The sequence below is a fragment of the Aulonocara sp. 'chitande type north' Nkhata Bay genome, linkage group LG20, assembly GCF_057382095.1.
Source record: "Aulonocara sp. 'chitande type north' Nkhata Bay isolate Kocher_YH1m ecotype deep benthic linkage group LG20, A_spYH_male_GT1.1, whole genome shotgun sequence".
Classification (NCBI taxonomy): Eukaryota; Metazoa; Chordata; class Actinopteri; order Cichliformes; family Cichlidae; genus Aulonocara; species Aulonocara sp. 'chitande type north' Nkhata Bay.
Window position 1 is genome coordinate 32,652,206 of NC_141363.1, and position 13,269 is coordinate 32,665,474.

General features: G+C 40.1%; 1 protein-coding gene across 2 annotated transcripts; it reads right to left on the reverse strand.

The window, feature by feature from the left end:
• Window positions 1-1,392: 1,392 nt before the first annotated feature.
• LOC147306024 (sodium- and chloride-dependent GABA transporter 1-like) lies at window positions 1,393-10,620 on the reverse strand. 2 transcript variants are annotated; one of them, XM_086278810.1, is made up of 15 exons: window positions 10,306-10,620; window positions 8,903-9,286; window positions 8,572-8,703; window positions 8,298-8,398; window positions 8,040-8,149; window positions 7,750-7,882; window positions 6,967-7,101; window positions 6,770-6,873; window positions 5,999-6,123; window positions 5,704-5,816; window positions 4,912-5,043; window positions 4,579-4,681; window positions 4,177-4,277; window positions 3,846-4,013; window positions 1,393-3,700 (listed from the first exon to the last, which is right to left on the reverse strand). In XM_086278810.1, the coding sequence occupies exons 2-15, from the start codon at window positions 9,132-9,134 to the stop codon at window positions 3,260-3,262; spliced, it is 2,130 nt and encodes a 709-aa protein (XP_086134936.1). In that variant the 5' UTR covers window positions 9,135-9,286; window positions 10,306-10,620; the 3' UTR covers window positions 1,393-3,259. The 2 variants fall into 2 exon arrangements, with proteins under 2 accessions (XP_086134936.1, XP_086134938.1); XM_086278812.1 differs by lacking the exon at window positions 10,306-10,620 and adding an exon at window positions 9,762-9,988.
• Window positions 10,621-13,269: the final 2,649 nt, after the last annotated feature.

Genomic DNA, 13,269 nt, shown 5'->3' on the forward strand with positions numbered 1-13,269 from the left:
AAAAGATGGAAAAAAGAGGATAAAAGTCAAAAAATAGTTCAATTGCTATGTTGGAAAACAAAAATGTCTCGATTTTGGACCATAGTCATAACCCCACCCTAACACCAAAATCCCATTGTTTTGTCTTTTTTCTTTTTTTAAACATTTTGCTGGAAGCATTGGTAATGCAATAAAACATTATAAAGTTACATCTGTCACTGGGGAAACTGCAGAAATTGCCTGCCCTAACCAAAAGCTAATTGTGTTCTGCTAGATTGCGCCTAACTAATAAAGAGCTTCTTCTTCCTGTCCTCCTCTGCCAAAAAATGATGATGCACCTCTCTTTTGGACAGAAGACATCAGTTTGGGTTGTCTCAGTGGTGACTGGTTTTGATAGGTAATGATGTTAAATTGCACAACTGGGAATAAAGGAGGCTACTAAGTCATCCATCAGTGGCTAGTTTATATGAGCTGCGATTAGAGGCATTATTCAAAGCCTAGTCCACTCAAACAGATAGCTTTCTATCCCTGACCTGCCTCTTTTTCTCTCTTTGCTCTCTCGCTCTCTTTCTTACACACACACATGCACACACGCGCACATGCCCACATGCACAGTTTGCTATGAGCTACTACAGGGGACAAGTCATTCTTTTATCCACGGCGAGTCATTGTTGTGGTGTCAGCTGGTGCCGTCTCTTTTATCACACTGGAAGCTAATGGAAGCAGCAACTGTGGTAGGTGGGGGAGAAGATGCAGGCGCACGCGCGCACACACGTGCACATAAATACACAAGGAGCCGTAAGAGGTTGGGGAGATGGGGCGGGTGGGGACGGCAGGCCCCGGGGCAAGAGTTGTTTTGTGGTGATGTTTTTCTTGTTTGCTGAGGCCTCTCTATCAGCTTGTGTTTTTGACACTCAGTAAACCACAAGGAAGGGCTTCAGTCAATTTCGCTTTTGATGTGTAATTGCTTTTTATTTACTTTTTAACTGTAATGATGTTTAATTTTACCCACATGATAGAGTTAAACTGGATGTCATCTTCAGCCAAAGCTACAGAAGCAGCTATTTTACATGTCCCACCTGGTCTCATTCTAAAAGAACAAAAGATGAATGCAGCTACACAACACTTCAAGCCCCCCCCCCACCAAATCCATCCATGTAATTTTATTGGTTTCACACTTTCTTATATCTTTTGACTAGAAATGCTCTAAGGACAGGGTTTATTTACAAGCGAGGGAACAACAGCCAATTACTGCAGGAAGAGTCAGTGCAGGATGTTTTTATTTATTTATTTATTTTTTTGATAGGATATTTGGAGTTGACCTAATTTTCTGGTAACAGTGTTACCAGAACCACTATTTCTTTCTGCTTGTTTAAAAAACAAAAGCTATAAGGGACATATGCCAGGCATGTGTTGTATTTATATTTTCTATAACTCTTTATTTTTTCAGTCTTTTTCTGTTTGTAGAACATAACAATCGTGCTTTATCATGTGACACCATTTAGATACATATCATGTTTATATTATGTTTTACATTAGGCAGTGAGACAGTTAAAAATATACAAAACAATATTGTTTTTTACTAGACATAGGTTCTATTTTTAATATAATCGTCAGCATCTTCATTGTCATCATCATCATCATCATCATTTCGTATATTTCTGTAAGATATGTGCTTTAGCTTCTGTGATCAAAATATTATTGCAGAAAACAGCAACTCAGTTTTTTCAACATTTAGACAATAACTTCCAATGTATTACAGACATTCACAGTTACATGTTTTACACAGTACAGTTTTACAACAAACTTCCAGAGAAAACTGTGGTAGATTAACTTTATACAAAATTCACAGGACATGAACTGTAGCCATTTCACATTTTCGCTCAGTTGTTTTGCTTTTCAAAGTAAACATGTGCTGTTCAACCAGATGCCTTTCATAGTAGCTGCCATAGAAGCAAACTAACATTGTCTTGACACACCATGGCAAAACTCTGGTAAAATTAAAGCTTATGCTTTTTCGGTTGTAAAGCAAAGACAACATCAACAAAAAGAGAAACAGACCACTTGCTTAATGGCCTGCGCTTATACACCTACATATGTATTGCTGAATACATATTGATCAAACTATATTTGATCAAGACACACAAAGAAAAAAAACATGACTGTACTTAAACACAGAGTTGGTCCAGTTTTTTTTTTGTGCTAGCATACAAAGTGCTATTTTGTACTTCTGCCCAGTCATGTAAACAGACTATGGCTTAGTTGGAATTGGTGTACTGGCTTAAGGCCTACTCTGTTTCTCTTCTTTTGTTTGTCAGGAGACATCTCAGCAGTATTTCACTGATGTTCCTGAGGAAAGCATGCAAAACGTAAACAGGATTGACTGTCAGCATTAAGGGATAGTCGATGTTTGTAAATCGCTTTTTGAACCCTGTGCTTTTTATTATTATCATCATCATTATTATTATTATTGTACTTCTTTGTACCCTGTGCTTTACCAACCGAATACTTAATAGCATAGTTTTTGCTTTTGTCTGCCTATTGATTTTGGTCCTCCATCACAACACATATAGTATAAAACATCCTAAAAATAATTCTAAAAATGTTTTGATCACATAAAAGTTTTCTCTCTTTTTTTCACTGAAAAAATGAAGGAAAAATAACAGTCTCTCTCACACACATAATCTTTTGCAACAAATACTGGATCGCTCCAGAGCTCCTTAACATGAACTTCTTATTGGCATTGGGCTTACTCAGAGCTCCCCGTTTGCCGTGTGGCCATGTTTTACCTCACAGAGAGCAACATTTGGAAAAGAGACAACTGTGTGAGGTTTAGAAAACATCCACAAAAAAAAAAAGGAAAATTGACGCCATCCTTTGCACTCTTCAATGATGTCAATTTTGTTCACTACTTCATCTACTATATTCACACGGAATTTACTTGATTCATGAAGATATTCAACAAATCTCTAATCTATATCTCTAAGTTTTTTTTTCTTTTCTCACAGTATTACACAGTATGTTTACATTTTTTTTTTTTTTACCCAGAATTATGCTTGTATTTGTGGACACTAACAGTCTTTGATATTGTTTTCGGAATGCAAACCAACAATAAGACATCGTTGGCTTGGTTTTACAAATGCAGAAAAAAATTAAACATGGTTTGAAAATCGGTTTTGATCACATATTGCCCCTGGAGGTAGGTGAATCAATTATAATCTTGGAAGTCCTTTGTAATGTTCTCTTTTGTCTACATGCTCCATGAGGGTTTCTTTGTTGTCTACACGTTGGCCTCGGCATTGGTCAGGTTAGAGGTCGGGCTTGTTGGGTTCGGGGGGCTGACGGGCTCTGGTGGGCTAGTTGGGTTGGGTGGTGGGCTGGTTGGGCTAACTGTTGTGGTGGGAGGGTTAGCCGGACCAGTTGCGGTAGTGGTGGTGGTGGTGATAGTGGTGGAAGGACTTGTCACAGGATTCACAGGGCTAGAGGCGCTGGCTGGATTAGCTGGTGGAGGGACAGCAGGTGTCACTGGGCTGGTTGAGTTGACAGGAGCTGGACTGGTGGGGCTGGCGGTGTTCGCAGGAGCCGGGTTGGCTGGGCTGGCAGCACTGGTTGGATTGGCAGGGCTGGACAGGTTAGCGGTGTTGGTTTCCACTTGCTGCTCCGGTCCATTTTCCTGAGGTCGCCTGACAACTGCAGGGGGCTGAAGCATTATCCGAAGTCGCTGGGAGCAGAACACGTGGTGAAAATAATTACATAAGAGAAAGAAGATACTAGGTTACAGAGTGAAGCTAAAAACCTACAAATAAAAGCTGGCAAAATCTGTGCTGTTTACCCAGTGACCCAACAACAGATGATTTCCTTCTTACCTCTTTGTAAGTGCCCTTGAGCCCGAGATACATGTAGATCATATATCCTGGTATGAGAATCATGGAGGACAGTGCCATGAGCCAGCCTACTCCCTGACCCCAGCTTGGGAACACATAGTCTCCCATTGTGAGAGGAACCATTTGTACGGCGCTGAACAAGAACACCCCCTGTGGGAGACATGAAACCCTTTATGCATCCTGACACCACTGACTACAGGCAGCGCTGTCTTAGCCTGACATGGCTGCAGGCAGGTAATATTGACTTTATTTATTGTTTCATTTTTCATGTCGTGACTTTAGATGTACTGTTCTGTTAGTTCGGAGGACTCACTGCGACAATGAGAGGGGTGAATACAACCCAGCACAACTTCCACCATATGCAAGGCTTGTAGCCAATCATCTCCTGGATGTTGTCATAGAACTTGTTCACACCTGCGAGACAAATGAATCTATGATCAAAATATTCATATCCAATTTATTTCAATTTGCCCCTGGTCTGCCATGCATGATGATGAGGATGGTGGGGTGGAACACATGAGTGCTCGTGACCTTGAGGCTGAACGTCGCTTGAAGTTGTGCACATATCTTTGGATGCACCTGAGGCTTTCAGCCTTTCACATATTAGATTTTGTTTTTGCAAACCTATTTTAAAATTGTAAAAAAAAGAAAAAGAAAAAAAAAAAGCTTATTTTGTTTCTCTTGCTATGTTTAATGGAACATTCCCGATACACACCGTAGCACCAGGATATGGAGATGCATTCAAAGAAGACCAAGAACAGCAGGGACATTCCACTGGCAGAGTAGTAGTCGAACAGTTTGAACACATAGATTCCTCCCTGGTTACAGAGAAATTGATAGGTGTTATTGAAAACTTTATGTGCAAATATACTCTAGTGCTGTAATCAATTAAAGCCACTGATTAAAATATAAATTGCCTTTTGCATAGTACATAGATGCACATGTTTTACTTGTATCTTTTAATAATTTTTCTCCTTTCTTTCACTGATTTGTGTAACGTAACGCCATGAATAGTCAGTGGTAATATGAGAAAGATGCCCTGCTGTACCTGCGTGATGTTTGAAAGTCCAATCACATAGGACACCAGACAGACAACTGCGATGAAGAGCTCTCGTCTACCTCTAAGAACTCTGGGAAACTCATCCACCAGAGCAGTGATGAAGCCTTCAACAGTGCAGAACTGAAGGACAGAGTCATAGAAACAGCATTAGGGATAAGTATGAATACTAGCACTTTTTTTGCACTTTGCTGCTTTTATATTCTTTAATGTGGGTGTTTTTAAAAGAACGGATTTCTACGTTTTGCAGAGATTTGCAGTTATATAGCAAAACGCATTCTTTAACAGAGAACCTTTATTTAACTGGTTAGACTAACAAAGAACCGCAGTGTGCAGCAAACCATGGGACAAAATCACTAATGTAATCTTCTGAATGACCAAGCATTCACTTCTTGGATGCCATTTTGGTAATAGCTCTTGTATGCAAAAGCACTGTTGATATTAGAATAGGGTTAAAATTAGTCTTTTACTTTGAAGTGCTGATGCTCATGGGCACTGTGTAACTGCATATATGGTGTTCAAATTTCTCTAGCTTTATTCAAACTGAGCTATCATATATTAAGAGAAAAAACACACGCACACGTAAAGGGACCTGCAGGCAAATGGAGGTGATAAAGTTGCATTAAAAATACTTGACAGCCAATGTCAAAGCCCAGCTATATCTGTCCACAAGAAGCAAATTGCATGCTTATCATGCAGAGAGCAGGGGTGAGCTGCATGATATGTACCTGCATTTAAAATATTTAGGTCAGCCCATGAGCAGATCATCTCCAAGCCCCTTACCTGGCTGTCTATTCCCAGCATGAGCAGCATGGAGAAGAACAGAATGGCCCAGAGAGGGGAAACGGGCAATTGGGTTACAGCCTCCGGATAGGCCAGAAAAGCTAAGCCAGGACCTGGTTGGAAAACAGGAAAAATCATATTTCGTCAGGGTTACTCTCACAGTATTCTGATAACGACATGCATACATATTCACACAGAAGTGTTGACTGATGCTGTTCATCAGTGAGCATCAATGACAGTGCAGCTTTTTTGTGCAGACGCAGAATCATTACAGAAGAAAACAATCTGTAGTTACCTGAAGCTGCTACATCAGCGATGGGTCTCTTTGTCACATGTGACATGAAGCCAACAATGGAGAAGATTACAAAGCCAGCAAACATGCTGGTACACGAGTTGATGCAGCACACAATGATGGAGTCTCTGGGGAGAGGAAATGTAAAATACAGCTTGTGTCAAAGACTTAAATTGATTAACTCTTGTGCTTCTTAACTGATCTTCTCTGAAAAACCTCAAAATGAGGTCATCATTGTTACCTGTTCTTTTTCATTGTAGTGTTTTATATATATATATGCAATATTTCTTAATTGTGAATGATATAAATATATTTCCATTCAAAACCTCACATCAAACATGACCATTGTCACATTTTTATAGATATAGATGTTGTAGAAAGCTAGATCCGTTTGAATCAAGGGCACAAAATGCACAAAATGAATGCAACTATTTTTTATGTAACTGATTGTTTATGTGACCCAGAACCATGGGGCTGCTGGAGAAAACAGGCTTTGCAAGAATAGTACTTTTTTTTCCTCCAGCACACACACCAACAGAAAGAAGCTGCCTTAGATTTTTATTATATTCATGCCAGGAACTGACATTTATAACTTCCTTTTAAAAGCTTCTACCGAGTAAGATCGAATTGGATTACGTTATCTTATAAAGTAGCAACAATTTAATTACTTCTATCTTCAGGTATTGCAATTTACTCTCATATATTAAATTCAGCAGCAGTCTTTGTCGTTGTCTCAAAGATTACATCCTGTTCATGAATCATCACCAGTCTTACCTGTAAACATTATTATTGAAAGGGTTATAACTGCCTAGAGCTATAAGTGACCCCAATCCCAATCCGTAGGAAAAAAAGATCTGGGTAGCTGCATCGAGCCATACCTGAAAAAAGGAGAAAATAACTGCGTGAGGCCGTCGTCTGCTCACTCAGGCATGCAGTACATGGGTATGAATCATGTAATAATATGTCATTACCCCAGATTCTTTGAGCTTTTCAAAGTCAGGGGTGATATAGAACAAAATTCCTTCTCTAGCTCCAGGTAGAGTCACCCCACGGATGAAGAGAATAAACAGCATGAAGTAAGGATATGTGGCTGAGAAGTAAACGACCTGAAAATGTAAGACCATTATCAGCAGGGTAACATCGCTGCATTTTAACAATATATATGATCCATAGATTTATACATTTTCATGAGATCTGTAAAGTTTCTGTAGCTTTTCCGAACAACAACAACAACAAAAAAGCAAATGAAACTTCACTTACAGCTGGCCTGTTTGTCTCTCTGAATTTCTCACACAGTGTAAGATATGTGTGTGCAAAGCATGGGGCGATGGGGGATGGGATATTTTGTGACCAAACCAAATATTATTTTCCACGGTCATGTGATAAACCTCACTTTCAAAATGTGGCACCCCAAGAGAGGGAATCTGCCCCAAGTAAAGGGAAAAGATAAAGCCAGATTCTTGCAAGCGGCTGTTTGTTGCTCTACCTATCACAAATCCACATGCAGGATAGAGGAAGTGTCAGGAGTAGCAGAATTAGGGGAGCCACCATAAGGCAGAGCAGGATTAGTGAACATGAGTTTATGCTAACTCCTCTCCTATTTTGAAACAAATCTGGACGATACTGATTGCAATTTGAATGATTGATGAGCTGATATTAAAGTGATTAATATTGCATAGCTCACATAGTGTTCCACTTTTGGAATCAGCATAGCATCAGAGGTCTTGGGTAACCAAATCTATCAAACATCTTACCTTTCCTGTCCAGCCAACCCCTTTCCAAATACAGAAGTACACGAGGACCCAGGCAATAGCTAGCGTTATTGCCAGTGGCACTCGAAGCTGGCCTGGTTTCTCCAAGCCATCAGTCATTTGATGCATGTTGCGCCTATAAGTCAGAGGAAGCAACAATAAGACTATTATACACACACAGGGAAATAACCATGCAGCAGAGGAGGCTGCCTTTTATGTAGCTCGGGGAAGCATGCAGGACAGTTTAAAGCGCTGCTGTTGTGAAAAGCAAGAGAAAGCAGTCAATATCTTACTCCCAAAACTCCACCACTGCACTGGTGAGATTGGTGGTGTCTGCAATGCTGTAGTTTGTATAACATCTCTCTGTGTTCCATTCATTGTTACATGAGCTCCATGGAAGTTCCTGAAAAATAGAAATTTGCGATTTCTTTCTCCATGACAAATTTAGGGATTACCAGTTTCTTGCAGATATTGCAGGCTACATTCCCAATGAACAACCTTGCTCTTATCTTTCCTTCAGCTTTAAATGAAACACACTGTATAATACTTACAGTGGTGAAGGAGTTGTACAGGTAGTAAATGGCCCAGGCAATGATTATAATGTAGTAAATGTTGAGCCAGAAGGACAGAACAGCCGCTGCAAGGCCCACACCTGTCACAGAAAAATGAATTAGCCACTATACAACTATTATTGGATTTGAGTGTGGCCTCCACATATAGTGATGGCCATACTTATTTCTTATAAGCATCAACATCATAAATATTCATGCTTTTTTCATCAAAGTAAATATTTTCTGGTTACCTATAAATATTCTGTTCATATACCTTTAAACATAGGAGCCAGTTTCCACACACCAAGCCCTCCAATTGATGTGTATTGACCGAGGGAGCATTCCAACAGGAACAAGGGGACCCCAGCAAATATAAGGGTCAAAAAATAGGGAATTAAGAAGGCCCCTGGATGGACAAAAGGAGATTACGTTATGCACTTACGAGTTATCAATTTTAGGCTAAAATTGCCTAGAGTAAATTAATTACATGGCGATGATTTAATTATTTTTATGTTATCAGCACGATCACTTTGGTCAGTTCGACTATGTGTATCATAGAACTGAATGATACATGCAGTTAAATTAGCTGTGAAAATAATCTTTACCTCCACCGTTTTTTCCACAGAGATAGGGAAATCTCCATACGTTTCCCAGTCCAATTGCATAACCCACACACGACAGAAGAAAATCAAATTTCCCCCTCCATGTTTCTCTATCAGGCACCTCCTTTTTCTGCTTTTCGGGTTTCACGTCCAGTGACTTGGGTTTGTCATTATTAGTGGCCACCTCATTCAGTTCTGTGACTTGTCCATCCGTTTTGGTGCCGTTCGTCGCCATGTCTCTGAATTTGGCAGAGGTCCTGGCAGTCGGACGGGAGGCTTCAGCACCAGTCCACGTAGACAGCAGTTTCGCGGTTTTTCGACCTAACCCCTGGACCAAATGTCTGGAGATGAAGCCTGTGCGCACAAGGCTCGTCAGTCGTCGTTAACCTGTAATAGAGTAGGCTAATTGATTGTCTCTTCAAGGGAGCGCAGAAAAAGTGGTTATTTAATAAGCAAATATGGACATGTTATACTCCCGGCAGGTGTAATAAAAGAATGGAAATCAAATATAAACACTGTTTATCTCTGATGTATGAATATGAAAACGCAGACTAGCGAACCTCCCGATCATTTGGCACCCTGAAGAAAAAATTTCCATTTATGTCAGACTCAACAAACAACAAAAACCATCGAGGGCAAAGTCATGCTGACTTGCCCCAGAACTAAAACACAGACGGTAGATTGCACATAAATTAACAGCATTCAAAGCCAGACCAGCAGACATGGAAGCCTAAACAATATTTGCAATTAATTATCCAGCAAATATTATTAAAAGATACCGAAAAAAATATTTATAAAAAAAGCAAACAAACTTGGAGACAAATTACAGGATCCAAAACATACACATAAGCGCAAGACGCACCGTAGCGATAGCAAATAGCCTATGAGATCTAAGCACAGCGAAGTCCACCAATTACCACCTACAGATTCTTAACAGTTAACCACGTAAAGAGCTGAAAGCAGCAGGGATACAAAATAAACCTCTCAAACAAACTCGAATGCAAAACGCATTGTAGGGACAAAGGGATCTCCAATGCGTAAAAGCTTTACGCACCAGGCTGCACAAATTCCTACCCCAATCTACCCGAATAATTGAGAACCTTGCGCGTTATTAAACGCATGAAATCGCGTCCTCTCCACACTTGCAACATCCAAATGACTGGCATGCAGCAATCAATACACCATTTAATTGGATACAGCGCGTAGGTTCAGAGATCATCGTGCAATTTACATGAATCCCAGCTACATGTCGCTAGCCCCATTCAGAGTTTAATCATTATCACATGATACGAAAAATAATATAAATAAAAATAATAACCATGCTTTAACCAGCATCGTTTGTATAGGTGTTCAAACACGTACACACGCACAGACAGACGCAAGAATTCAGCACCCAGTTTACTCACAGTCAATCTGTGATCTGTGCCGCCGAGGATACGCTGCCTGCCACAAATCTCGGAACGAGGTATCCGTAGATTCCTCCTGTGGGTGAAGTTGTAAACTCCCAATATTTCTTGAAACATAAATAGATTTTACTTCCATTAAAAGACTTAAAGGGACCATGCAGCATTAGAGGGGTCCAAGCAGGAGCTGTCCAGCGGGGAGCAGTGCTGAAGACCAGGAGGATGAAGAGGAGGAGGAGGAGGAGGAGGAGGCTGAATCAACACGGGCAGCAGCCGCTTCGCCTTGTGCGACTAACATCAACAACCAGAGACTCAACTCCCATCTACACAGCCTCAATGTCATCTCAAAGTCGCCCCCCCCACTCATCCTCCTCATCCTCATCTATAGGCTGCACTGACATCGCACTTGCAGCCTGTTTGTTTTTATTATTTCAAACGATTTCCCCCTTTACATTTTAATTATTGTTGTCAAATAGGTAATCACATTTTTTTCTTTTTGACTATTATCCCCCCCAAACAAGAAGAGCAACTTTGTAAAACACTGGCTGAAATAAAGATTTCCCATTCACAATTATTCCTCAATTTAAAAGCGATAAACTGCGATTATTTCAGGGGCTTAAAAAAGAATTTTATTCAGGTGGCAAAATGAGATTTTGGGATCTTCTGCTCCTGGCTACACAAAAGATGACCCCCCCTCCCTCCACATTCAGATACACACGGAAGGACCCCCCCCCCCCCCCCCCCCCCGCACTAATAAATCGAGGTGCAAAATGGAAACATATGGGGGCTAATATAAGCAACATTATCTGCTCCAAACGCGTGTATTTGGAAGGGGAGGCCAGTTACCGGCTGTCTGCAAATCTGGCAAATTGTGATAAAGGGAGCCCGTCAATAAAGGGAGGGAACATTGGCTGGTTGTCTAACTCTGCCTGTAATCGTCCAAAGCCCGACGTCTTCCACAAATGGGGGGATGATATGAGAAGAATAAACACGTGGACTATAAGCTCGCAATTAAAAAAGAAAGACTGAAAAAGGAAAAGGAAAACACTTAAAGATTAAAAAAAATGGTTTGGGGGAACTATTAAACACGTGGAACAGCGAAGAATGGATCCACTCGTAGTAGGTTTTTAATTTTTCTTTATTCTTGCTTCTAAAGTAAACCTTCTGGAAGTAGAAGACAAGAACGAAACATCTTTGTGGAACAGCTTGTGAATTTAAAGTGCAAAGGTAAGTAAATTACATAAATATAGGCCCACTTGTTAGATTTACTTCAATTTTAGGAACAACTTTGTTTTCTTTAGCTTAGCTATTTTTCTTGCGTGATCAGTGATGTCACGTTGGCTTATCCTGCCTGTCATCTGAGTAACTTGAAGGCTTTGTAGTTTGCCTCCATGCTTGTAGTTTGCTTTCATACTCCACACGTGCTGACTACTAACACTTAGTTCCCTGCTGCAGAATTTGAAAAATGTTTCATGTGACAGCGCTGAGGTGGAGGGAATACAAGCGGACTGTGGAGCAAACTGCTGGAAATGCTCTGGCAGAGAGATCAGGAGCAGAGACTCCAGTGTGAATGTTCCTATCACAGGCTGAGAGGGCACCAGATGGCAAACCAATGAGGGGTGAACTAACCTACTAAATGATACCACATTAAATGCAGCATTTAAAATCCCATCTGGGTTGCCGTCCCTGCGGACATGGAGTGTGAAACATGACACATATTTATACACCTGCTGATGGAGCACACAGGCATGTCCAATAGGCTGGTGACATGCACTCTCAGCCAGCTGACCTCCTAACCCCTCAGTTTTGGTTTGATTCAGCTCACTGCCCTTTTCACCAGCCCTTTTCATCAGACTCTTAATTTCAGCCAGAAGCCTGTATTTGGCTCCAAGTGAATGCTGTGTGTGCTCCATTAGTTTGGAATTACTTGTCCTTTCTTGTAATGGCTTTTAGAGTACGTGAGTGAGATTGAGGCTTGGGTTGCCCCTCTTTACAGGCCCACTGGCTGTAAAATCATTTAAATGTTAGGGAGGTGTTTGCAGAAGGATGCAGCCAATGTGCAATTCACTTAACACTGTTTGCTTATTGTCATTTTTCAACCCTGATGTATAGATGTTTTTTAAATTGACACCTTAGATATGTGCCTAATGCATTTCAAATAATGTATAATTACTACATACTTTGGAAAATTAAAAATAAAATATGGCCAATTCTTCAGTTCTATTAATATAATAAATAATGGAAATTTTTAAAAAATAAGAAAAATATTAAATCAACAATAAAAAAAGAGCACTTAAATTTTTTGTTTAGGGTTTTAAATATAAGGTTTTTTTCAAATGGGTAAAAGCATTAAAATTTAATGTAAACCCTTTTTTTAATGTCTGAAACAGTGCTTAAATACTCTCCCGAGGATGAGGGCAGGTCACTCCATTTTCTATGTTGGTGTCAATACTGTTTTATTAACCTACCTTGAAGTGATTGTTTTAACTGCCAGGTAATCTCTATGCAATTCTCTGTTTTGAAATGCATCTTCATGGACTCATTTTTCAACACCCCTCTGCAATTTGAGGCCACAAAATGAACTGATTAGCATGATGATTAGTCATTAGTATGCTAATCATAAGCAATTCACATATTTTATTCATATTGTCGCAGAGTTGTTTTTCTCCTTCTGCTGGAATTGTGTACACTTCCCATTCTATGTTTATTGTAAACATGCAAGTCAGTGTGGTAACTTGCTGAGAATGTACAGTGGAAACGATGGTTTTACTTGTAGTGTTTTTAGTTTAGTGGGTTTTTTTTTAAGCTGCAGTGTCTAATAAGGACGGATGAATTCATTCATTGGATTGAGGAAATAAAAACAGGGCATCTGTGATGTGGATTGCTCCTTGTGTTCAGCATCAAGAAAATGTTTTTAAACGACCACATATATGTTGCAGAAGAAGAAGAAAAGAACGTTTCAGTCCA

What these genes read in the sequence shown, in the direction of transcription:
- LOC147306024 (XM_086278810.1), bottom strand. Translation starts at nt 9,134, where the DNA reads ATGGCGACGAACGGCACCAAAACGGATGGACAAGTCACAGAACTGAAT. An exon ending in TGCTGGGAATAGACAGCCAG is followed by an intron (nt 5,044 to 5,703) that starts GTAAGGGGCTTG and finishes TCTGTCCTTCAG; the next exon opens with TTCTGCACTGTTGAAGGCTT. An exon ending in GACTTTCAAACATCACGCAG is followed by an intron (nt 4,682 to 4,911) that starts GTACAGCAGGGC and finishes CTCTGTAACCAG; the next exon opens with GGAGGAATCTATGTGTTCAA.